This window comes from Tachyglossus aculeatus, chromosome 1 (genome assembly GCF_015852505.1).
Source record: "Tachyglossus aculeatus isolate mTacAcu1 chromosome 1, mTacAcu1.pri, whole genome shotgun sequence".
Lineage (NCBI taxonomy): Eukaryota > Metazoa > Chordata > Mammalia > Monotremata > Tachyglossidae > Tachyglossus > Tachyglossus aculeatus.
This window is the reverse complement of record NC_052066.1, coordinates 134,980,077-135,005,553: the sequence shown is the minus strand read 5'-3', so window position 1 is coordinate 135,005,553 and position 25,477 is coordinate 134,980,077. Positions and strand designations below refer to the sequence as shown.

Sequence of the window (25,477 nt, the reverse complement as noted above, 5' to 3'; positions counted from 1 at the left end):
TGACCACATGTTTTGTTTTGTTGTCTGTCACCACGTTCTAGACTGTAAGCCCATTGTTGGATAGGGACCAACTCTATGTTGCCAACTTGTACTTCCTAAGTGCTTAGTACAGTGCTCTGCGCACAGTAAGCACTCAATAAATACCATTGAATGAATGAATGAATTCTGAACAGAACCAATTTTTACTCGTGGCAGTGGATCATCTCCTTAGAAAATGCTTCTCTTCCAGCTATTACAGCTTTTCCTGGCTTTCCTATGTACTTGCAGATCAACCTTTCTCTCATGACACCTCTCTCTCTGATAGTTTCTCTCCTGGAGAATCAAGAAATGCTCACTCTTCATCATCAGGAGACCTGGGTTCAAATCTTACCTCCCCCACTTTCCTCCTGGGTAGCCTGGGGGAAAGTCATTTAAGGTTTAGGTACCTCAGTTACCTCAACTGTAAAATGAGGAAAAATACCCCATCCCTTCCTGAGGCCCATCTGGGACAGGGACTGTGTCCAATCTGATTATGCTATATTCACTCCAGTACTTAGCACTTTGGCACAGAGTAAGTGCTTACCAAATACCACAATGATTAATTATTATTATCATTCTTTTCCCTTTGCTGTGATGATGGGGTAGAGGGATAAAAGCACTGGAGAATGACTGTCCAAAGTCAGTCCACTAACATAGGCAATGCTGTTGCTTCCTGTTATAGGAACCTCCTCAAACATGAAGAAGCAGCATTACCTAGTGGGTAGAGCACAGGACTGGGAGCAAGAATGACCTGAGTTCTGATCCCAGCTCAACCACTTGTCTGCTGGGTGATCTTGGCAAGTTAGTTAACTTCTCTGTGCCTCAGTTAACTCATCTGTAAAATGGGGATAGAGACTGTGAGCCCCATGTGGGACATGGACTGTGTCTGACCTGATTAACTTTTATCCCCATCAGTGGTTAGTACAGTGCCTGGTATGTGATAGACACTTGTCAAATGCCATAAAAACAAAAGACAAGTAAATTAAACAGGAAAGATAAATAAAGCCAGGGGTCAGAAGGTTCAGATGCTTTTAAGTTTCCAAGCCCAGAAACATTTGGGCACCATCAGTGCCATAGGATTCAGAACTTTTAACCATGGAAATGTCAATTTTGGGGGTTAAAGAAGTCCAAAGACTTAAACTTGAAGAAATCTTTTCATATTTTCTTTGGCCAACATGGCCTAAGGTGATAAATTCAGTCCTGCTGTGTTGGTTATGTCATGTTAAATTACATCTCAGTGTTTTGCATCAGGCTAAGACAAGTGGGAAACAGGTATTTCAGAAAATTGCTTTTAGTTACAAAATGTCATCTCTGCTACTGATTAAACATTTTGGTGCTTGGTATCATACCCAAGAATTAACCGTTGATTTCATTACTATTCTGAGGGGGTGGGATGGTGAGCGAAAAGTTGAGAACATGCAATATAGATATAAAATGAAGTTTGGTCTCTAGGGCACAATATGCAGTTCAAATTATTCTGGAGGCAATTCTTTGATCTTCCAAAGCCTTCTCCAGCTTCCCTCTTAGATAGGTAGTTACATTTCATCAATTCCTATGTATCAATAAATGGTATTTATTGAGCACTTACTATTTTTTATGGTATTTGTTAAGTGCTTACTATGTGTCAGGCCTTACATTAAGCACTGGGGTAGATCCAAGGTTACCAGGTTGGACACAGTCCCTGTCTATATAGGGCTCGCAGCCTTAATCCCCATTTTACAGATGAGGTAAATGAAGCACAGAGAAGTGAAGTGACTTGACCAGCCTACTAAGCCATGCCACTATGTACAGAGCACCACATTAAACAGTAAGAGTACAATGGAGTTAAGTAGACATGTTCCCTGCCCTCAAAAACCTTATGATCTAGTGAGGAATTTACCATCTCCAAAAGTTCCTGTTGTCAGTGATATACAGGGGATTTTAAAGATAAATTGTGCAGTACAAAACCCATAAAATGCAGAATATGTACCTCAGCCCTACAGTACTTATGTAAATATCCAAGGACATAGACTAGTCTGTCTCCTCAAAAACACCTTCTGGACAGGGATCATATCTACCAATTCTGATGTATTTATGTCCATATCTGTAATTTATTTATTTATATTAATGTCTGTATCCCCCTGTAGACTGTGGACAGGGAATATGTCTGTTTATTGTTGAACTGTACTCTCCCAAGCACTTAGTACAGCACTCCACACACAGTAAGCTCTCTATAGCTATGATTGAATTAATGCATGGAAATGTACTTCAGATGAAGCCTAATCTACTGGATAGGGAATGGCCCTGAGAGTCAGAAGGACCTGAATTCCAATCCTGACTCCACCACTTGTCTGTTGTGTGACCTTGGGCAAGTCACTTCTCTGAGGTGATGTGCCTGGTACATAGTTAAGAGCTTAACAAATACCATAAAAAAGCACAACACTTTTCCAAGCACTTAGCACAGTTCTCTACACACAGTAAACACTCAGTAGATTCCATTATTTGATTGATTATCCTAATATGGGCTTTTTGATAGCAGGGAACGTGTCTACCCACTCTGTCAATTGTACTTTCCTAAACACTTAGTACAGTGCTCTGCACACAGTAAGTGCTCAATAAGTATGATTGATTGATGGACAGCAGCAGCAATAGCCACCCACCATCTTTTTCACTAAACTTTTTACTGACAGTTTTTTTGCTCTCCTCCCCATTACCCCTGCCACCTAGCATCTCCATAGCAACCATAGTGTTTTAGGGTGGCATGCCCTGCCCGCTCCTAAGCATCCACTCTGGCCCTTGATTTGGGTGCCTCACCTAAGCACTACAATTTCTGCGCTTTATAACTCAGCAGGAGTTGAGCTATATTTCTAAGGTGTGGCTTTAACATTCTCCAGGAAAACAAGATAGTGTTAAAAGAAATGGAAAGTTATGCTGTGCTCCTGTACTATTACAAGGGTCCAGCTGGCTTAATTTGCACTTTCTTAGAGAAAGTAAGCATAATGAGCATACTTAAAATGATCTAAATAAACATTTTATTGTGGAAGATCATTGCCAGGGGCTTAGCTTTCAGGTTGGTACTATATCACATTATTTGCTGCTGTGACTATGTGTCTGTCTTGTGTGTGTATGATGAGACCACCTTGAGAGTCTGAAGAATCAGCCATTCTGACAGTATTGTGTGGGTATTGAAAGCTGACACAGAGAACCCCTTTTATGGTATTAAGTGCTTACAGTGTTCCAGGCACTGTACTAAGCATGGGGCTGATACAAGCTAATCTGGTTGGATACACTCCAACTCACAGTTTTCATCCCCATTTTTGCAGATGAAGTAATTTAGGCACAGAGCAGTTAAGAGATTTGTCCAAGGTCACACAGCAGAGGTAGTATCTGCCTCCCAAGCCCTTAGTAAAATGCTCCACACACAGTAAGCACACAATAAATGCCACTAATTGATTGATTGCTCCCACACCATTTCCCTCTATAGAATCCAGTAGTGTCCTCATATACTGGAGTTGTAATAATAATAATAATAATTTTGGTATTTATTAAGTGCTTACCATGTGCCAAGCACTGTTCTAAGCACTGGGGTAGATACAAGGTAATCAGGTTGTCCCACATTCATTCATTCATTCATTCAATCATATTAATTGAGCACTTACTGAGTGCAGAGCACTGTACTAAGCGCTTGGGAAGTACAAGTTGGCAACATATAGAGACGGTCCCTACCCACATGGAGCTCAGAGTCTTAATCCTCATTTTCCAATGAGGTAATTGGGGCACAGAGAAGTTAAGTGACTTATCTAAAGTCATACAGCTGATAAGTGGCAGAGCTGGGATTAGGACCCATGACCTCTGACTCCCAAGCCCGCTCTCTTTCCACTGAGCCATGCTGCTTCTCTAATAGCTAAGCTAGTGTGTGCTATTAACTTGTCTTAAAGTCATTAGTATTTAATAAGAGCAGCTAATTGAATTAATTAGTCTATTTTTAGAATAAATGAATTCATAAGTGAAAGCTAGGCAGATGTCAAAGATTGACAGTGATATTTCAAGAGGGAAAGAATTTTGCCTAGCTTTCTTGATGATGAGGAAAGAACAATATGCATGAAAATGTTGAGCTCAGAAAATACCCCAGGAAAGTTCAGGATTTCTCTCATCAAAATTTCTCAGATCTATGGTACAGAACATTCATTCAGTCCCACTTATTGAGTGCTCTCTGTTTGCAGAGCAATTTACTAAGCACTTGGGACATTCCAACAAGTCAGGTTAATTACGTTCTTTTCCTCTTCCCAAGACAGGGTGTCACTGTGCATTTGAGTGCTTGTGCAATTTCCTGTTTTGCCAGATGAAATCTTCATTTTTAATTTATTTCTCCCCTTGATCATTCTCCACTTTAATCTCCCCTTTATTAATGGGTACATTGAAACCCTGAAATATTCCCAACTCAATTCGGATTAGTGTTAAGAACAAAAAGGAATTGGCATTACCATCAAGTTTGATTAGGAAAGCAGAAATAGAGGTAAGTACCTTTACCATTTGGGCACTGTAAAACAGCAAGACAATAGGTTTAGTAATAGCAGTGTCTCTTTCCTTAAAGAGCCTATGTTCTAAAAAAAGTCAATTTTCTAACCTCAAGAAAGACTTCTGTAACTATGAAAGTCTGAATGCTTTATTAATGATTTGCACTGTAGGAATTCACACCTTCTCACTAAGGGCTGAACGCATCACCATGTTCATATTCTAGCCCTTTATTAGGTAAAACTTTAGATAGATTCTAGATCAATAGATTAATCAATAGTAGTATTGAAAGCTTATTTTATGCAGAGCACTACACTGAGCACTGGTGACATTACATTAGTAGACAATGATCCAATCAATCAATTGGATCAATCCAATCCAATCCAATCCAATCAATCAACCAATCTGCGCATCAGGCAGAAACTCCTCACCCTCGGCTTCAAGGTTCTCCATCACCTCGCCCCTTCTACCTCACCTCCCTTCTCTCCTTCTACAGCACACCCCACACCCTCCGCTCCTCTGCTGCTAATCTCCTCACCGTGCCTCGTTCTCACCTGTCCCGCCATCGACCCCCGGCCCACGTCATCCCCCGGGCCTGGAATGCCCTCCTTCTGCCCATCCGCCAATCTAGCTCTCTTCCTCCCTTCAAGGCCTTACTGAAAGCTCACCTCCTCCAGGAGGCCTTCCCAGATTGAGCCCCTTCCTTCCTCTCCCCCTCATCCCCCTCTCCATCCCCGCATCTTACCTCCTTCCCTTCCCCACAGGACCTGTACATATGTATATGTTTGTACATATTTATTACTCTATTTATTTATTTATTTTACTTGTACATATCTATTCTATTTATTTTATTTTGTTAGTATGTTTGGTTTTCTTCTCTGTCTCCCCCTTCTAGACTGTGAGCCCACTGTTGGGTAGGGACTGTCTCTATACGTTGCCAACTTGTACTTCCCAAGCACTTAGTACAGTGCTCTGCACACAGGAAGTGCTTAATAAATACAATTGATTGATTGATTGATTGATCCCTGATCTCAAAGAGGTTACCATCTATTAGTACAGACAGTCACTAAAATCAATTATAATGTAGTAGGAAGCAATATAATATAAAGATAGATATGTGTGAAAAAGGATGTGGGGAAGAAATTTTGAGTTCCCAAAAGTTAAAGTGAAAAAGAACTGCTTAGTACAGTGTTCTGCACACAGTAAGCACTCAATAAATACGATTGAATGAATGAACTGCTGAGGTAACAGTTTTGGATTATATAGGGTGGGGAAATGAGAGATTAAACCAGGCTGGAGAAGATGTGATTTCAGAAAGGCTTTACAGACACAGAGAGCAATTGTCTGCCCGATGTGAATTTGGAAGGATTTCCGGGAAGAAGGGAAGACGGGAGTTAGAGAGAGGAAATTGAGGCACAATGCCTAGTTTGTCTTGGGAAGAACCAAGTGTGCAAACTGGACCATATTAAGAAGAGTGAAGATAAGTAGAGAGCAAGTTCAAAATAAATATAGGTACTACTTGCAGAGATTTGTTGACAGTCTCTTCTGTCTTATCTATGCAAATGTAGAGCATTGTCTTTGAACACAATAGTGTTTATTGACCTCTTCGGTTTCACGTTCAACTAACCCAGGTTTTTGCTTTCAGGACACACCCTGCTTTCCCCTATCTTTCTGCTTCTAATCAATCAATCATATTTATTGAGTGCCTACTGTGTGCACAGCACTCTAGTAAGCACTTGAGAGAGTACAATACTACAGAGTTGGCAAACATGTTCCCTGCTTGCAAGGAGCTCATAGACTAGAGAAGGAGCTCACAGTCTAGGGGACTTGATGTGCATAATAAGGGCAATAAACCGGATGATTATGAAAATAAATATTTGTTTTTCAAAAATGTGTGTAAAATGCAGGTGACAGCATATTGCATGTGCATACATTATTGATATATGCATACCAATAATTGAGATACATCTATAAACATATTTACACACACACTCCCCAGTAATGGTTTATTCAGCTCCTGTAATGAACTCAACACTGTACCAAGTGCTGGGGTAAATGCAGGATGATCTTATGTCTATTTAGAAAGAACAAAATGAGCAGGATTGTTATGATACAATCATAGAATAACATGATATTGGAATTCATTTTTAGAGATTCTCAAAGACATTCTACAATTTAGGAATCCTCCAACTAAGCATCCCAAGCAGAGAGGTAGCTACACAGTTAGAGATTTTCTGGCAAGAAGATCCTAATGGTTTTCTTCAATGAGATGGTTATTAATAACCTTCATAACAATGAAGTTATGAAGTCAGTCAGGAAATTCTTTTTTAAATCTACGCTGAATGTCTCTTGCTCCAGTTCCATCACTTGAATAGCTTATAGCTCCACATTTCCAGGTTGGCAGGATAAATTCTATGTCTTCTCCATGTTAGTCCTTAGAGGCCCAACATAATAATAATAATAATTATGGTATTTGTTAAGTGCTTACTATGTGCCAAGCACTGTTCTATGTGCTAGGCACTGTTCTAAGCACTGGATATCTGTCAGAGATCTTTTTTGAAACAAAAAAACATGTTGGCTACTAGAAAGACAGTCATCAGCAACATTTCTGGAGCATTTATTGAATATAGCATACTGTACCACTTCACAGAAAAGTGTTAGGTTAAAGAGCTCTAGAACAAGTATAGTTTCCCCTTGGAAATAATTCAAAGTGCATTAATGCACTCTCAAGATCCAAAACAAAAAGCCAGAAGCAACTCATTAAAAAAACAAAACAAAACTATAACATAGTTCTACAATCAAATAGCATGCAAGTAAACCAATAACAAAATCTTTTGAATTAGATTTTTATAAGTGTACACATGTAAGTAGTACAGCATTTAGAACAGTGTTTTACACATACTGTTTAACAAACGCCATTAAAAATATTTACATTTCAAAGTGTCATCTTTCACATCCTACTCAGTAGAAAGGTACCTTTTCCTTAGCATTAGATACCAACATTCCAAACCCAAGATGAACAGCTCTGTCATTATCTATGGCTAAATTAAAAGTGGTCTTTAATCTTGTTCACCTGGTTGAAACACTTCAAAGCTTGAGATTAAGGGTAGGATTTAAGCCCAAGAAAAGTTTTCAGAATTATCACAAAGTGATAGGACACCTAGGAAAAAGTCAGCAATAAAACTCAATAGTACTACTTAAAAAATGAATGGTCAAAGAAGATCATAAAGCAGAGGATGGAAGTATTTGACACTTGGGAATATGCAACTGAAGTGAAAGACGTGGTCCCTGCTCCCAGTGATTTCACAATCTAGTGTATGAGATTAACTGACATAAATTGGCAAGCATGTAATATTTAAAAGAGTAAGAGAATAGATACAATAAGAAAAAAGTAAGCAGCTAAATGATTAAATACATAGCAAATAAATATATTACAATGCATGCAAGTCTAAGGTAAGTCTCTCCCTTCTGGACTGTGAGTCCACTGTTGGGTAGGGACCATCTCTATATGTTGCCAACTTGTACTTCCCAAGTGCTTAGTACAGTGCTCTGCACACAGTAAGTGCTCAATAAATATGATTGAATGCATGAATGAATGAATAAGATAGCTTTTACCTACAGCAAGTTAGCTTTTACTTATATTTTGCACAACTTCGATCTCTGTAGATAAGTTCTCCTTTGCCATGAATTTTCTAATCACTTTTGCAAATGTAGAGAAAAGGAGAGTGTAGGCCTTTCATTTTCAGATAAATTTTGAGAATTCATAACTTTGCATTTTTCCCAAGGGATTTATCCCTAAAGCTAAGTTCACTGAACTTAATTTCCCTTCCTTAGTGAGGTGACAGTGCAAATTGACAGTCAGAATTTGAACATACTAAGGAATCTGGATATTACAGACACAATGCTGCTCACCTCATGGAATTCTTTTCATCTACAAGGCTTTAACAAGTATTAACTAATGCATCCTTACTCTGCTTTTATGAGGCCTGTAGGACGGGTGAGGGGTTTGTAGAGTTCCAGAAGAGGGAGTTGGATCATCAAAATACTCATATTGTCAGTCTCTAGGTGTGTCAAATTGATATCTTGCCTAGGGCTATCATTCTGTCAGTTGAGGGGTGTAGGAAGAAGAGAAGCAGCATGGCTCAGTAGAAGGAGCACAGGCTTTGGAGTCAGAGGTCATTGGTTTGAATTCCTACTCCTCCAATTGTCAGCTGTGTGACTTTGGGCAAGTCACTTAACTTCTCTGTGCCTCAGTTCCCTCATCTGTAAAATGGGGAATAAGGCTGTGATCCCCACGTGGGACAACCTGATCACCCTGTATCTCCCCAGTGCTTAGAACAGTGCTTTGCACATAGTAAGCGCTTAACAAATACCATCATCATTATTATTATTATTAGGAAAGAAGAACAATTCTTATTTCATCCTGGAAGCAGTAAAATAAATGCTGGAGCCCAAAGAAATCACCTGTCCTCACAGATGAATGAAACCATATTGGGTCATCTTATGCTCTAAGGATATCAGCTCCAACTTAGGCCACAACAGGGACAGTCAGTCAGTCAATCAAATTTATGAGCACTTACCGTGTGCTGAGCATTTAACTAAGCACTTGGGATAGTATAACAGGCACATTTCCTACCTACAATGAGCTTACAGTCTAGAAGGAGAGACAGACTTTAATGTGAATGAATAAATTGCACATATGTTTATAAGTTCTGTGGCTAGCCCAACCTGGAAGGGAAAGACACTGGAGGCAGAAGGATACTGCACAGCAGCGGGATATGCTGCATGAAGCAGAGAAGCAGCATGGCTTAGCGGAAAGAGCACGGGCTTGGGAATCAGAGGGTGTGGGTTCTAATCCTGACTCCACCACTTGTCAGCTGTGTAACTTGGAGCAAGTCACTGAACTTCTCTGTAACTCAGTTACCTCATCTGTAAAATGGGGATTAAGACTGTGAGCCCCACCTGGGACAAGCTGCTTACCTTGTACCTACCGCAGCACTTATAACAGTGCTTGGTACATAGTAACCACTTAATAAATGCCATCATCATCTTACCTATGGATATTAATCTGGAGTCAGCCCTCAGGTCCTGAGTCTAAGAAGGGTGGAGTTGACATCCCTAGACAGTGAACTAACTTTTAAGAGGGTGTGGGGTCATGTCCACATGATGCATCCACCTGAGCTTATTTCCACACTGCAGCTGGGAGCTGTTGTCCCAGCTCAGTGGATGTAGGGCTGCACTCTAGGCCTTCCAATGAAAAGTGGTTTCCCCCCTGGAAATTTCTAGAAGGAGATGCAAGAGAAAGGACATAGCTTTCTCATCAGCCTGAATTCAGTGTGCCAATCAATCAATCAGTTTTTGAGCCCTTGGGAACATACACTAAAATGGAAATGGTGGACAAAATCCCTGCCCTCAATGATTTTCCAACTATTCTCGGTTCTTGATGCAAACCAAGTCTTCTACAGGACTTTCCTAGCCCCAGCTCTGTCTCAGGAGGATGTCAGGGCTGGAATTCAGAGGTCCCACTTACCACTTATGTGACCTTGGGCAAGTAATTTAATTTCTCTAGACCTTGGTTTCCTTACCTGTATAATGAGATAATGATTATAATGATTATAATCTGTATAATCAACCTGTTCTCCATTTCTCTGAGACTGTAAGCCCCATGTGGGACAGGTACTCTGTCCAACCTGATTATCTTGCATCTACTCCAGCTCTAAGCAGAGTGTTTGACACTTATTACATGCTAAATAAATATTGTTCTTAGCATTGTGAAACCTAAGTGAAATTAAGCTGCTGATATTTCTCATAGAGACAACACAGAAATCTTGGATCCAGAAAGAGTGATAAAGAAGACTCAGCATAATTAATCCTTTTGCAAAACAATAAGATATATATTTCTGTTTTGCTTTAGGTCAACTTACCTTCAGACATTCATTTGCCAGAATTTTTCCAAGCTGCCTACAAATGGCCTGGATGGATCCATCAACCCTTGAATCAAAAAGACTGTGCAGCATCCTGGGCTTTTTCTACTGCAAGTAATAACAAATACTTTAATTTTATTCCTTATACCTGAAATGTCCTATCTATGGTAGAAGCTGACCAAGTTTAAAGTTGGAAAGATGTTGTTAGTTTTTTTTTTGTTTAGTTGAAGAACAGTCATTTTTTTCAAAGCTTATGTATTAACAAGGAAAGTCCCAGAATTTTTAATAAAACCATTTATTTTTTGAAAATTTCTCCTTGCTTGCTAAGGCTAATTTTTCTAGAAAGCAAAATAAGTGAACATCGAACTAAAAACCTTACCAAAATTTTGTGTCTAAAGTACAAATGTTAAAAAGAAACCCCACCTGCTATTCCTGGAGGGTGGTCATTTTTTTTTTTTCAGATTTTGCTCTGCTCAATTGCTAAATTAAGTTGTTTCCAAATCAGCCTTAAATATGAATAGAGACATTTTAAATGTATTGTTTTCTCTGGAGTATTGGTTTGATGTGAGATTTTGAAAATGTTTGAACAAGAAAATATCTTTATCAAGGAAATACATCTTAAAATCAATTTGTTTTGCAGTCCCTCAAAATAGCATGAGAATTTTTTGTTTGTCAAATTATTCAATTTTATTTTTCAAGAATCTTTTTTCATGCAGAGTGATTAATATAGACAGAATTATAATAATGATGAACAAATTAAAAATTGAAAGTGAGAGTGGGAGAGGCCACAAACAATAAGCTTTTTTAACATAATTTTTTAAAAAGGCAGCAACAGAAGTAAAATGGAATTTGCAAGAGATAGCAGGAACCACAAAGATGATTAATCAACCAGTAAATCAGTCAATAGTATTTGTTGAGCACTTACCTTAAGCAGAGCAGTGTACTGAAAGCTTGGGAAAGTACAATGATGATCTTTTAAAGCAAATGCAGAGAATTCACAGAGAAGTGAATCAAACACAGTGCAATCAGAGAAAAAAAAAGGAGACTGCCCCAATTGTTATAAATTATCTGCCAACAAATATTTTTAAAAAGAGAGGAAAACAACATGTAATGACTTATTATATATTTAGCCCTTTTTGATAGTTCATTCATTCAATCATATTTATTGAGCGCTTACTGTGTGCAGAGCACTGTACTAAGCACTTGGGAAGTACAAATTGAATTGAATTGGAATTAAACCTGCTCCAAGATCCTGAGGTGTTTTGTCAAATGCTGCTTTGTGTTGTGTAGAAATACGGTAATTACTCTGATCCGCTTTTGGCCTAGGGCAAAATGGCTGAGTAAAAAGAAGAGGGTATTGAGAGAAGCAGCTTAACTGATCCAAACTCTTGTTCCAGGACTCTGTGGGTTCCCATATCTTTTTTGTTTGTTTGTTTTTAATATTTCTGAGATTTTAAGTTAGCTTTTAAATGGGAAAGGGTATGACTGGCGTAAGTTCATGTCATCTTGTCATTCTACAACTTTAAGAAGTTACAGGGAAAGGAAGAACAAAAACCATGACCAAGTAGAAATAAAATGAATTTTTCAATCTCAGCATTTCTGAGAGGTATTGTCTACAGACAATGCACTTGGATAAAAGTTTAGAACCACTGGGAGAAGTTGGGAAAAAAGGAAGATTATGAAGTGGGAGTAAGGAGTTGAAGTGAATGTTGGTTGAACAAGGGGTTTGAGTCAATCAGTGATATTTTATCCATCAATCAATGGTATTTATTGAGTGCTTACTAAGTGCAGAGCACTGAACTAAGCACCTGGGAGAGTACACTATAACAAAATCTGTGGACATCTTCCCTGACTATAATAAGCTTACAAGTCTAGAGGGGGAGAAAGACATTAATAAAAAGAATGTGTAATATATAATTTAAAGATATGTACAAAAGTGTTGTTGGGTTGGGGGTGGGGCAAATATCAAATGTCCAAAGGTCCCAGATCCAAGGGCATCAATGATTCAGAAGGGAAAGCATGCCAGGGGAAAAAGGGTTTACTCAGGGAAGGCCTCTTGGAGGAGATGTGACCCTAACAATACTTTGAAGGTGAAGAGAGTGATGGTCTGGAGTATATGGAGAAAGTGGAGCACTTAGAGACCAGTTATTGTGTGCAGAACTCTGTACTGAGTACTTGGAAGAGTACAGTGGAACAGAGTTGGTAGTCACATTCTCTGCTGACAAAGAACTTATAGTTTAGAATGAGAGAGAGACATTAATATTACTGAGTAAATTATGGTCTTAAGCAATAGTGAGAAAATATAACTGAGGCAAATAACACAGATGAATCCAAACAGAGGGCAGAACTGAGTAGGCTATAGCTTCCCTAAAGATTTATTTTTAGCTACTGATAGCCACCGAGGAAGGAAGACATAGGAACATCAGTATCAACATCAAAAGGAATTGAGATGGAATGTTTCATATGTTACCACTTGTTTTTCATTATCCTGATTTGTAAGAAGTGCCTGGACTCTTATGTGGCCACAGCAGATTGTCTCTGGCAATCACTACCTTAGAAGGTATAGATGTCAACCTACTCACTGTACCTCAATCTCATGTATCTCACTTCTGGCCTAGAATGCCCTCCCTCTTCATATCTGACAGACAGTTACTCTCCCCCTGTTCAAAGCCTTAATGGAGGCACATCTCCTCCAAGAAGCCTTCCCTGACTAAGCCCTCAGTTCCTCTTTTCCCATTTCCTTCTGTTTTGCCCTGATTTGCTCCCTTTAGTCACCCCTCCCTCAGCCTCACAGCACTTATATACATATCTGTAATTTATTTATTCATAATAATGTTTGTCTCCCCCTCTAGACTATGAGCACATTGTGGGAAGGGAATGTGTCTACCAACTCTGCCTTATTGTACTCTCCCAAGTGCTTAACACAGTGCTCTGAACATTGCAAGCAATCAATAAATATGATTAATTAATTAAGATGCAAACCACTAGTTTATTGCAGGAACATCCCAACAAAACCTGCCCTAAAGGGATTTATGACCCCCTCCCCCAAAATTTCAGTGCTCAAGAATCCCTTTTCCTACCCCTGTTATCCCCACCTTTCTTTCATATTACAGTGTTTTCATGTTCCAAATATGTTGCCAGTTTTACACTTGATACCCCCTACTGGATTTCAGCATTATCAGTGGTATTTATTAAGAGCTTACGGTGTGCACAGCATGCTACTAAGCACTTGTGAGAGCGCAGTACAGTAGAGTTGGTGGACATGTTTCCTGCCCACAATGAGGTTATGGTCTAGAGGGGGAGACAGACATTAATATGAATAAATAATTTATAAAGTATAACATAGATGTTTACTTAAGGGCTGAATTTCATGAAACATCACAGAACTAGCATGCTTCTCTCAGTGAGGAACAGCTTGGCTCAGTGGAAAGGGCACGAGCTTGGGAATCAGAGGTGATGGGTTCTAATCCCTACTCTGCCACTTGTCAACTGTGTGACTTTGGGCAAGTCACTTAACTTCTCTGTGCCTCAGTTCCCTCATCTGTAAAATGGGGATCAAGTCTGTGAGCCCCGTGTGGGACAACATGATTACCTTTTATTCCTCCCTCCCCCAGCACATAGAACAGTGCTTGGCACATAGTAAGTGCTTAAAAAATGCCATTATTATTATTATTATTAGAAAAGGAAAAGTAACAGAATTTTAGTATAATCATCAGAGACAAAAATATACTGATGTGTATTGAGGAATATGGCCTAAAAAACAAAATTCCAGGGCCAAATTGAAGTGTTTCTAGGCAATGAGTGAAATGTCTACAGATGAGAATGAGAAATTAATTAATCCCCAAATAAATCAGTTAATATCCAGAAGAGAACAGGGCTTTGGATAACTATCACTATAGCTTTATAAGGCCTTAAGAGATTTATCTCATTTCCTCCTATGATTGGGTAGTTTGCGAGAAAGTGAAAGATTAAAGACAGGCGATGAGTCAGAATTATAGATAAGAACATGACTGTCTTCTCCCAGAATTTGCAGAAATGAAATAACACTTTGTTCCTGCATGCTTATTTACATAGGGTATGTCTATATCAACTCCTGTGTGAACAGGGTTGGGAGTTGAAATTCTATAAACCGATTCAAAGTTTCACCAAAAGGCAAAACAATGTTTGTAGATTATCCAAAAAGGGAAAGTAATATTGGGTGAAATTGTGTTTTTTGCTTTGCAAACATGATATTGGGGCCTCATAATTGTCAGGACAATTAAATATGGAAGGATTAATTTAATTTATTCAACATAGTTTTTAGAAAATAAGTCAATAGCTCCCTCATAATTAGAAAAGATTAGAATGGATTGATGGGAGATGAGAGAGAAGTTTAGCTATTAACATTGTTAAAATAGCACATTTTGTAAAGTTATTATTTTATTGTCATCTTATCCTTCTGGCAAAAACAAGACCAAGAAAACCTTTTGAAAAAGCACAAAATATATTCAGTTGGTGGGAGATCTGTAAGAAAAGAAAAGGATAAGGGAAGGGAAGGGCAATCAGAAATGTCTCCTAAGACCATCAAGGAGAAGAAGTGGCTTCAATTAAAAGGATAGATGGAAGAGATTAACATAAAGGCTGAGAGAAGGCATGTGCACGTCTAGCAAAATTGGTTAGAATGGATTAATAATAAGGGGCTCTACATTATGAAAACAAAAGTTTGTGGATATTTTCTGTGACTTGAACTCTGAAAATATTCATTAATTGTTTTTGAAAACAGGTGTGGCAGCTGATCGAATAGCAATTCAGTCCAATGGTTACTACACGGCTAATCTATCACCTCAGAATTTGATCTCCTGTTGTTTCAAGCATCATCATGGATGCAATGGAGGAAACATTGACAAGGCTTGGTGGTACCTGAGAAAACGTGGGTAAATAGCTTCCTGAGATGTTTTTCCAGGCTTCTTAGTCCCATCACTAAATCCTGTCAGCTTGACTTTGACAACATCACTACAATCTGCCCTTTCCTCTCCATCCAAACTGCTACCATGTTAATCCAATCACTTATTCTATCCTGCCTTGACTACTCTATCAGCTTCCTTGCTTATCTCCCTGTATCCTGTCTCTCCCCACTCCAGTCCATACTTCACTCTGCTGCCCAGATCATCTTTCTACAAAAACATACCGGCCAAGTTTCCTCTCTCCTCAAGAAACTCCAAGTGTTGCCCATCCACTTCTGCATTAAACAGAAACTCCTCACCATTGGCTTGGAAGCACTCAATTGCCTTGCCCTTTCCTAACTCACCTCGCTACTCTCCTATTACTACCCAGTCCCTCCCTCCTCATATCCAACAGACAATAACTCTCCCCACCTTTAAAGCCTTATTGAAGGCACACCTCCTCCAAGAAGCCTTCCCCAACTAAGGCCCCCTTTTCTCTTCTCCCACTCCCTTCTGCATCATCCTGACTGGCTTCCTTTATTCATCCCCCCCTTTTCCAGCCCCACAGGACTTCTGTACAAACCTTTAATTTATTTATTTATATTAATGTTTGTCTCCCCCTCTAGACTTTAAGCTTGTCATGGGCAGGGAATATATTTATTTATTGTTGTATTGTACTCTCCCAAATGCTTATTACAATGCTCTGCACACAGCAAGCACTGAATAAATATGATTGACTGACTGACTGATGGAGAAATATGTTCAATGGAGTGAAATGACGAGGAAGTAGAAATTGAAATCCAGAGAATAGAAGGTTGTATACTTTGGTAAATACAGCATGATATTTCTTACTGCATTTTGACATCAGTACCATGAATATTACTTCAAGGCTACACACATTCTCAGTCAAAGATAGAACAAAACTATCATTTTTTGGTAGTCCACAGAAGATTGTTGAGGTGCCTGGAAAAGAGAAATGACAGACATATTACCCTTCTTTTGGGAAAGACATAAATTTCCATGCACACACTAGGCAAATAATGAGAGCAAGGATGTGCATGAAAATTGGGTTGGATACAGTCCCTGTCCCACATGGGGCTCACAGTCTTAATCCTCATTTTTACAGATAAAGTAACTGAGGCACAGAGAATGAAGTGACTTTCATTCATTCGTTCACTTATTCAATCGTATTTATTTAGCACTTACTGTGTGCAGAGCAGTGTACTAAGTGCATGGGAAGTACAAATCAGCAACATGTAGAGACGGTCCCTACCCAGCAAAGGGCTCAAAGTCTAGAAGGGGGAGACAGACAACAGCTCAAAAAAAGTAGACAGGTGTCAATACCATCAGAATAAATCGAATTACAGCTATATACACATCATTAATAAAATAGAGTAATAAATATGTACAAATATGCACACGTGCTGTGGGAGAGGAAGAGGGTAGGGCGGGGGGCGATGGGGAGGAGGAGGAGGAGAGGAAGAAGGGGTGGCTCAGTCTGGGAAGGCCTCCTGGAGGAGGTGAGTTCTCAGTGGGACTTTGAAGGGAGGAAGAGAGCTAGTTTGGCGGATGTGTGGAGGGAGGGCATTCCAGGCCAGAGGTAGGATGTGGGCCAGGGGTCGACAACGGGACAGGTGAGAACGAGACACAGTGAGCATGTTAGCAACAGAGGAGTGGAGTGTGCAGGTAGTGCTGTCAATAGTGACGGGAAAGTCAGGGAGAGGACAAGGTTTGGGAGGGAAGAGAAGGAGCTCAGTCTTGGACATGTTGTACTGTAGATGGCGGTCAGACATCCAGATGGAGATGTCCTGAAGGCAAGAGGAGATGCAAGCCCGGAGGGAGGGAGAGAGAACAGGGGTAGAGATGTAGATTTTGGTGTCATCAGCGCAGATATAGTTGAAGCCATGGGAGCGAATGAGTTCACCAAGGGAGTGAGTATAGATGGAGAACAGAAGGGGACCAATAACTGACTTTTGAGGAACCCCTACAGTAAGGGGATGGGAGGGGGAGGAGGAGCCCGCAAAAGAGACTGAGAATGAATGGCCAGAGAGACATGAGGAGAACCAGGAGAGGACGGAGTCTGTGAAGCCAAGGTTGGATAGCGTGTTGAGGAGAAGGGGATGACTTGCCTGAGGTAGCACAACAGACAAGTGACGGAGCCAGGATTAAAACCCTTGTCCTTCTGACTTACAGGCCCATGGTCAATCCACTAGATCACACTACTTCATCAAATGAAGCAACATGATCAGGATGTGTGTGTGTGTGTGTGTGTGTGTGTGTGTGTGTGTGTGTGCGCGCGCACATGCACAAGTGTGTGCTGGGGGGTGGGAAGGTAGTTGGGGAATACGTGGAGGAAGTGGCTTTTTCCTTCAGGGAGGGCTTTGATGTAGAGAGGGATGTGGTTAGGCAAGTGTGAGAAGGAAGGAAAAGGACATGAGCCATGGATTTGAAGCGTGAGAGTCACAGCAGCAAGGTACAGTTAGAAAGTTAGTTGGAAAGAGGAAATAGTGCAAACTAAGGTGTAGTAGGAGAAGTATCTGCATTAGGAAGAAAGAGACAACTTGGGCAGAGTCTTAAAGTCAGTGGGGAGGGGTTTATGTAATACAAAGAAAAACATATAGCAGTCAGAGGTTGCTGAAGATGGGGGTGTTGTGATCTGAATGATGTCTTAAGACAATGACCTGAAAAGTTATATATAGGACATTATACAGAGACGAGAGCCTAGAAGAGGGAAACTATTTATGAGGCTGTTGCATAATTTAGTCCTAAAGTGATGAGGACTTGAACTAAGCTGGTAGCCATATGAGTGGAGGCAGACCTCAACAGTATTGTAAAGGAAGAACTGTCCAGAGTAAATGTGAATATGAAATGTTTAAAGTAGAAAGGAGCCATAGATAATAGATTGGAAGATTCTTGGAAAAGAATAATAGTGGTGTTGTCAATAGTATGGGGAGGTTAAGAGAAAGAAGAGGTTTAGGAGGGAATCTTAGTTTTGTCATACTGCATTTAAATATAGCAGGCCATCCATATGAAGATGTTCTGAAGATAGGAGATAGGTGATTGTTAAAGAGGAGAGAGTCTGGTGCTAGAGATAGAGACTTGGGAGCTGTTTGCATAGAAATGCTCTCTGAAAAATTTTGAAGAGATGAGCTCCATGAGAAAAATGAGTGTAGGGTGACAAGAGTAGAGGATTCACAAAAGCCTTGTGAGGCACTCACAGTTTTAGAGTAAGGGACAGATAAAATGCCAACAAATGGGAGTGAGAAGAAATGGAGAAATAATAATAATAATGGTATTTATTAAGTGCTTACTACATGCAAAGCACTGTTCTAAGCATTGGGGAGGTTACAAGGTGATCAGGTTGTCCCATGTGGGGCTCACAGTCTTAATCCCCATTTTACAGATGAGGGAACTGAGACACAGAGAAGTTAAGTGACTTGTCCAAAGTCATACAGCTGACAATTGGCAGAGCGGGATTTGAACCCATGACCTCTGACTCCAAAGTCCGGGCTCTTTCCAATGAGCCATGCTGCTTCTGTTTTGAGTGCCGTCTGTGTGCAAAACATGGTTCTAAGTGTTTGGGAAGCAACAATAGAGGTAGTAGACATGATAGGTCTCAAGGATCTCACAAAATAGCAAGGAGACAGTCACTTAAAAATAGTTTACAGATAAAAGGAAGAGGGAAAAGGAGATGTATGCATGCGTTAATGCATAAGTACAGGTGTATATATAGTATGTGTTTATAAGTGCTACAGGAGATTTGCAAGTATATGAATACTCAATTGATACAGCATAACTTAGATGGTAGTGGGAATAGAAATTAATCAAGCAAGGCATCCTGGAGATGTGGCTTCAGAAGGGGTTTAGAGATGGGGAGAGCTATAATCTGATGGATATGAAGAAGGAAGGGAGAGCTTTGGTGATGATGATGATGATGATGATGATGGTGGCATTTGTTAAGCACTTATTATATGGCAAGTACTGTTCTAAGCCCTGGGGTAGATACAAGCAAATCGGCTCACAGTCTTAATCCCCATTTTACAGATGAGGTAACAGAGGCACAGAGAAGTTAAGTGATTTTTGGAAGGAGAGGAAGGTGATGATTCCTGGAAATATAATGGAAGAAAAACGACTAGGTTATGGTGTTGGACTTCATGAATATGGGGATTGAAACAGGGGGAGGGAGAGTTGGTAATGTTATCAGATGTGATAAATGAGTTAGGTGTAGGAGAATATTGGCTCTCTCCAAATCAGTAGTGAATCTGCAGAATGGTTGACTATCTGGTGGATTGCTGTCTGAATAGAAAGGGAACAGTCTTCTTTTTCCCTTTTACTAATTTGTGTGGCTTAGATATTTACTATTAAGATGATGTGAAAGAGGGAGTGGCGACAGGGAGGGCACAGATGGGAAGTTTGCTGGATTGGGAGTTACCCTTCATCTGGAAAATGACTAAATGAAAGCAAGGGTGCATCCAAAAGTATAAGTGGTTTTGAGTGTTTCACACTTTGTTGCAATACAGTTGGGCAAGTTTTCCCGTCCCTTGCTATTTGGGTGAACATCACTTAGACACCTCTGTTATTCAGAGGACCTGGGTTCTAATCCCAGCTCTTCCACTTGTCTGCTGTGTGGCCTTGGACAAGTCACTTAATTTCTCTGTACCTCAGTTTCCTCAACTGTAAAATGGAGATTAAAGAATCGTTCTCCCTCCTTCTTAGACTGTGGGCTTTTTGTGGGACAGGAACTCCATCTGATAAAATTAACTTGTAGCTATTCTGTGCTTGGAAAAGTGTCAAACACTTTTTACTCTGTGTTTGACACATAGTAAACAAATACCAAAAATAATACCAAATACCAAAAATTAACACATTACCATAAATAATACCATAAATAAAATGATAATATGCAACAGTGAAGGAGTAGGCTGGAAAAAGTGAAGATTCCACACTCTTCCTCACACCAACCAGGAATCTAGGAGTTGGGGAACCCTGACTCCTCAGATGTTCTCCCTTTTTCTAATCATTATCATCATCAATCATATTTATTGAGCGCTTACTGTGTGCAGAGCACTGTACTAAGTGCTTGGGAAGTACAAATTGGCAACATATAGAGACAGTCCCTACCCAACAGTGGGCTCACAGTCTAAAAGGGGGAGACAGAGAACAAAACCAAACATACTAACAAAATAAAATAAATAGAATAGATATGTACAAGTAAAATAAATACATAGAGTAATAAGTATGTACAAACATATATACATATATACAGGTGCTGTGGGGAAGGGAAGGAGGTAAGATGGGAGGGTGGAGGGGGGATGAGGGGGAGAGGAAGGAAGGGGCTCAGTCTGGGAAGGCCTCCTGGAGGAGGTGAGCTCTCAATAGGGCCTTGAAGGGAGGAAGAGAGCTAGCTTGGCAGATGGGCAGAGGGAGGGCATTCCAGGACTGGGGGAGGACGTGGGTGTAGATGTCCTTAGCAAATGATGATATTTGTTAAATGCTTACTCTATGTTAGGCACTGTATTAAGCCCTGGGTTAATGCAAGGTTAGACACAATACCTGTATGACATGGGGATCACAGTACAAGTTGTAGGGAATAGGATTTAATCTTCATATTACAGATGAGGTAACTGAGGCACAGAGAAGCTAAAACAGAACTTCTTTTCTTCCTACCCAAACCCTGTCCTCCCCCTGACTTTCCCATCATGCTGTAGATGGCACCCCTTTCTTCATATCTCACCAGCCTGCAATCTAGGTATTAACCTTGATGCTACTCTCTCATTCAACCCAAATATTCAAGCCATTACTAAATCCTGTCGGTTCCACCTTCACAATACTGCCAAAATCCACCCTTTCCTCTCCATCCAAAATTTTACCATGTTACTCCAATCACTTATTTTACCCCAACTCAATTATTGTACCAGCCTCCTTGCTGACCTCCCTGCCTCCAGTCTCTCCCCACTTCAGTCCATACTTCACCCTGCTGCCTGGATCATTTCTCTACAGAAATGTTCTGGCCACATTTCCCCACTGCTCAAGAACCTCCAGTGATTGGCCAATCACCTCTACATCAAACACTTCTCAGTATTGACTTTAAAGTACTCAATCATCTTACCCTCTCCTTCCTCACCTCACTACTGTCCTACTACATCCCAGTCCACGCACTTCGCTTCTCTAATGGTAACCTGCTAACTGTACCTCAGTCTCATCTATCTCACCGCCAACCTCTTGCCCACATCCTAACTCTGGCCTCTGCCTCTGGCTTGGAACACCCTCCCTCCTCATATTTTACAATTACTCTCTCTATCTTCAATGCCTTATTGAAGGAACATTTTCTCCTGACTAATCCATACTTTCCTCTTCTCCCACTCCCTTCTGCATCTCTCTGACTTGCTCCTTTTATTCATCCCTCCTCACAGCCCAGAGCACTTATGTACATATCTGTACAGAAGCACCATGGCCTAGGGGAAAGAGAATGGGCCTGGGAGTCAGAAGATCATGGGTTCTAATGCCAGCTCCACCACTTGTTGTCTGTGTGACCTTGAGAAGGTCACTCTACTTCTCTGTCCCTCAGGTACCTCATCTGTAAAGTGGGGATTGAGACTGAGCCCCATGTGGGACAGGGACTGTATCCAACCCCATTTGCTGTGTCTACCCCAGAGTAGACACAGTGCCTGGCACATAGTAAGTGCTTAAGAAATACCATAATTATTATTTTATATGTAATTAATTTATTTATATACATGTCTGTCTCTCCTTCTAGACTATAAGCTTGTTGTGGGCAGGGAATATGTCTGCTTACTGTTGCATTGTACTCTACCAAGAGCTTAGTACAGTGCTTCACACACAGTAGGTGCTCAATATATACTAATGAATGAATGAATGAATAAAATTGACTTGCCCATGGTCACACAGTAGATAAGCAGTGGCCTGGGATTAGAACCCAGGTCCTCTGACTCTCAGGCCCAGGCTATTTTCACTAGACTATGCTGCTTCCATTTTCTGGGGTCAGGCCAGGGAAGAAAACATAAAAAGAGAGGTGGTTTACTGATTTTCTGCTACATGAATCCAGTTGGTACACTATTACTGAGATACTCTCTTCCAATCAATCAGTTTCCGTGACCAAAACGTGCCGGTCTCAGCTCCACAACATTGCCAAGATCCGCCCTTTCCTCTCCATCCCAATCGCTACCCTGCTCATTCAAGCTCTCATCCTATCCTGTCTGGACTACTGCATCAGCCTTCTCTCTGATCTCCCATCCTCGTGTCTCTCTCCACTTCAATCCATACTTCATGCTGCTGCCTGGATTATCTTTGTCCAGAAACGCTCTGGGCATATTACTCCCCTCCTCAAAAATCTCCAGTGGCTACCAATCAATCTGCACATCAGGCAGAAACTCCTCACCCTGGGCTTCAAGGCTTTCCAGCACCTCGCCCCCTCCTACCTCACCTCCCTTCTCTCCTTCTACAGCCCAGCCCGCACCCTCCGCTCCTCCGCCGCTAATCTCCTCACTGTACCTCGCTCTCCCCTGTCCCGCCATCGACCCCCGGCCCACGTCATCCCCCGGGCCTGGAATGCCCTCCCTCTGCCCATCCGCCAAGCTAGCTCTCTTCCTCCCTTCAAGGCCCTGCTGAGAGCTCACCTCCTCCAGGAGGCCTTCCCAGACTGGGCCCCTTCCTTCCTCTCCCCCTCGTCCCCCTCTCCATCCCCCCATCTTACCTCCTTCCCTTCACCACAGCACCTGTATATATGTATATATGTTTGTACATATTTATTACTCTATTTATTTATTTATTTATTTTATTTGTACATATCTATTCTATTTATTTTATTTTGTTAGTATGTTTGGTTTTGTTCCCTGTCTCCCCCTTTTAGACTGTGAGCCCACCGTTGGGTAGGGACTGTCTCTATATGTTGACAATTTGTACTTCCCAAGCGCTTAGTACAGTGCTCTGCACATAGTAAGCGCTCAATAAATACGATTGATGATGATGATGATGATGATGGTAATTTTTGAGTGTTTACTGTGAGAAGAACACTGTACTAAGTTATTGGGAGAGTACAATGCAACAGAATAAGTAGACACATTCCCTGCCCACAAGGAGTTTACATCTAAAGGGGACTATAGCATATAAAAGATCAGCAGCCACAAGGGGCTCATAATAGAGGTGCCAGTAACAGATTGCTAAAGCATGGGAGAAAGGAAAAACAGTAATTTCAGATTTGTGGAGTGGAGCCCATATGTGCTTCAGTCAGGTAGGGAAGTAGCATGGCCCAGTGGAAGGAGCACAGTCCTGGGAGTCAAAAGACCTGGGTTTGAATCCCAGCCCTACCACTTGTCTGTTGTATGTCCTTGGCAAATTAATTTCTCTGAGCCTAAGTTAACCTCATCTGTAAAATAGGGATTAAATACTCCCCCCTCCTAATTAGACTGGAAACCCCATATGGGACAGGGTCTGGGTCTAATCTGATTATCTTGTATCTATTTCAATGCTGGCTTAGTCACTGTTCCCTGTTAGTGATGATGATAATGATGATGATGGTATTTGTTAAGCGCTTACTATGTCCCCAACACTGTTCTAAGCACTGGAATAGATACAAGGTAATTAGGTTGTCCCACATGGAGTTCACAGTCTTAATCCCCACTTTACAGATGAGGTAACTGAGGCACAGAGAAGTTAAATGACTTGCCCAAAATCACATAGCTGCTCTGAACACAGTAAGCACTCAATAAATACAATTAAATGAATGAATGACAAGTGTCAGAGCTGGGATTAGAATCCACAACCTCTGACTCTCAAGCCCGTGCTCTTTCCACTAAGCCATGCTGCTGTTCTTATCTATCTGACCACTAACCCTTTTCCCACATCCTACCCCTAACCTGGAACTTCCTCCCCCTCCTTATATACCAGACCACCACTCTCCTAACCTTCAAAGGTCACTAAAATCACATCTCCTTCAAGAGGCCTTCCCTGATTAAGCTCTCTTTTCCCTGGCTTGCTTTCCCTTCTGTATGTTCTATTCACTTTGATCTGTGACCTTTGGACAATTGATATTCTCTCCACTCCCTACCCCACAGTACTTATGTAAATATCCTAAAGTTATATATTATAAATTGCTTAATCATATTAATGTCTGCCTCCACCTCTAAACTGTAAACTCATTGTGGATAGGGAACATTTCTAATAATTATGTTGTATTGTCTCTCCCGAGGGCTTACTACAGTGTTCTGCACATAGTAAATGCTCAAAAAATATGAATGAATGATCGACTGATTGACTCATAGTAAGTTCTTAACAAGTACCATTAAAAAAAATCCCCTTCCCTTCTCTGGGCTAAGACAGTAAAGGATCACAGGGGTCAAATGAAAATAAAGGAAGCAGAGAGGGGACTTACCCTCCTTGCTGCTGTTCTGCTACTCAATCCTAGGCTTCTAACTACTAGAGTAGTTTAGTAGGAATCTGTCATGTCCACCAAGTTGATGCTAAGCCCATGCCTTGAAATATGAGCTGATCCATATCGAGTACACCACCAGTCACTGAAGAGATGAAACTATGTAAAGTTTGAAAATATTAATCAACATGGAGTTTCCCTCAAATGCAGTCACCCTCCTATTCTTTGCCCATGTTGGAAGTGATGTCTTTGTTAAGATGGTTCTGGAAAGCGACTATATATAGTATTCTTGTTCCAAGCTTTTTTGAGGAGTTTAATAGTATCACTTCATCTATTTTAAGTAGCAGTGCTTTCAGTTAAATGGACAAGCTCATCTTTTATTGATCAAAAGTTTCTGAAATGTTAGCTTTGTTCAACTGCAGTGTTGAATGTCTACCCAAATCAATGCCTTTGTTTTCCAACTATATCTTCAGTTATCCCATGTTTAGACTCAGTAGTCATACCAAAGCCATTCCCATCATAGATCAAATTGAGTTTGTCATTTTGATTTTGAAATTCAGTAAACAATAGTTTCATTTTTACTTATGAACTTTCAGATTGATATTAGAAATGTGATACTATAAGCACAGTATAAATCAATCAATCAATCAATTGTATTTATTGAGCACTTACTGTGTGCAGAGCACTGTTCTAAATGCTTGGGAAGTACAAGTTGGCAACATATAGAGACA

General features: G+C 40.6%; 1 protein-coding gene across 2 annotated transcripts in view; it reads left to right on the top strand.

The window, feature by feature from the left end:
• The window catches only part of TINAG (tubulointerstitial nephritis antigen), a 111,016-nt gene that overhangs the window by 41,364 nt on the left and 44,175 nt on the right, over nucleotides 1–25,477 (top strand). For both annotated transcript variants that reach the window (XM_038747102.1, XM_038747095.1), the window contains 2 exons: nucleotides 10,427–10,550; nucleotides 15,199–15,349. In XM_038747102.1, coding sequence (XP_038603030.1) covers nucleotides 10,427–10,550; nucleotides 15,199–15,349 — 275 coding nt within the window. The remainder of the gene's footprint in view (nucleotides 1–10,426; nucleotides 10,551–15,198; nucleotides 15,350–25,477) is intronic.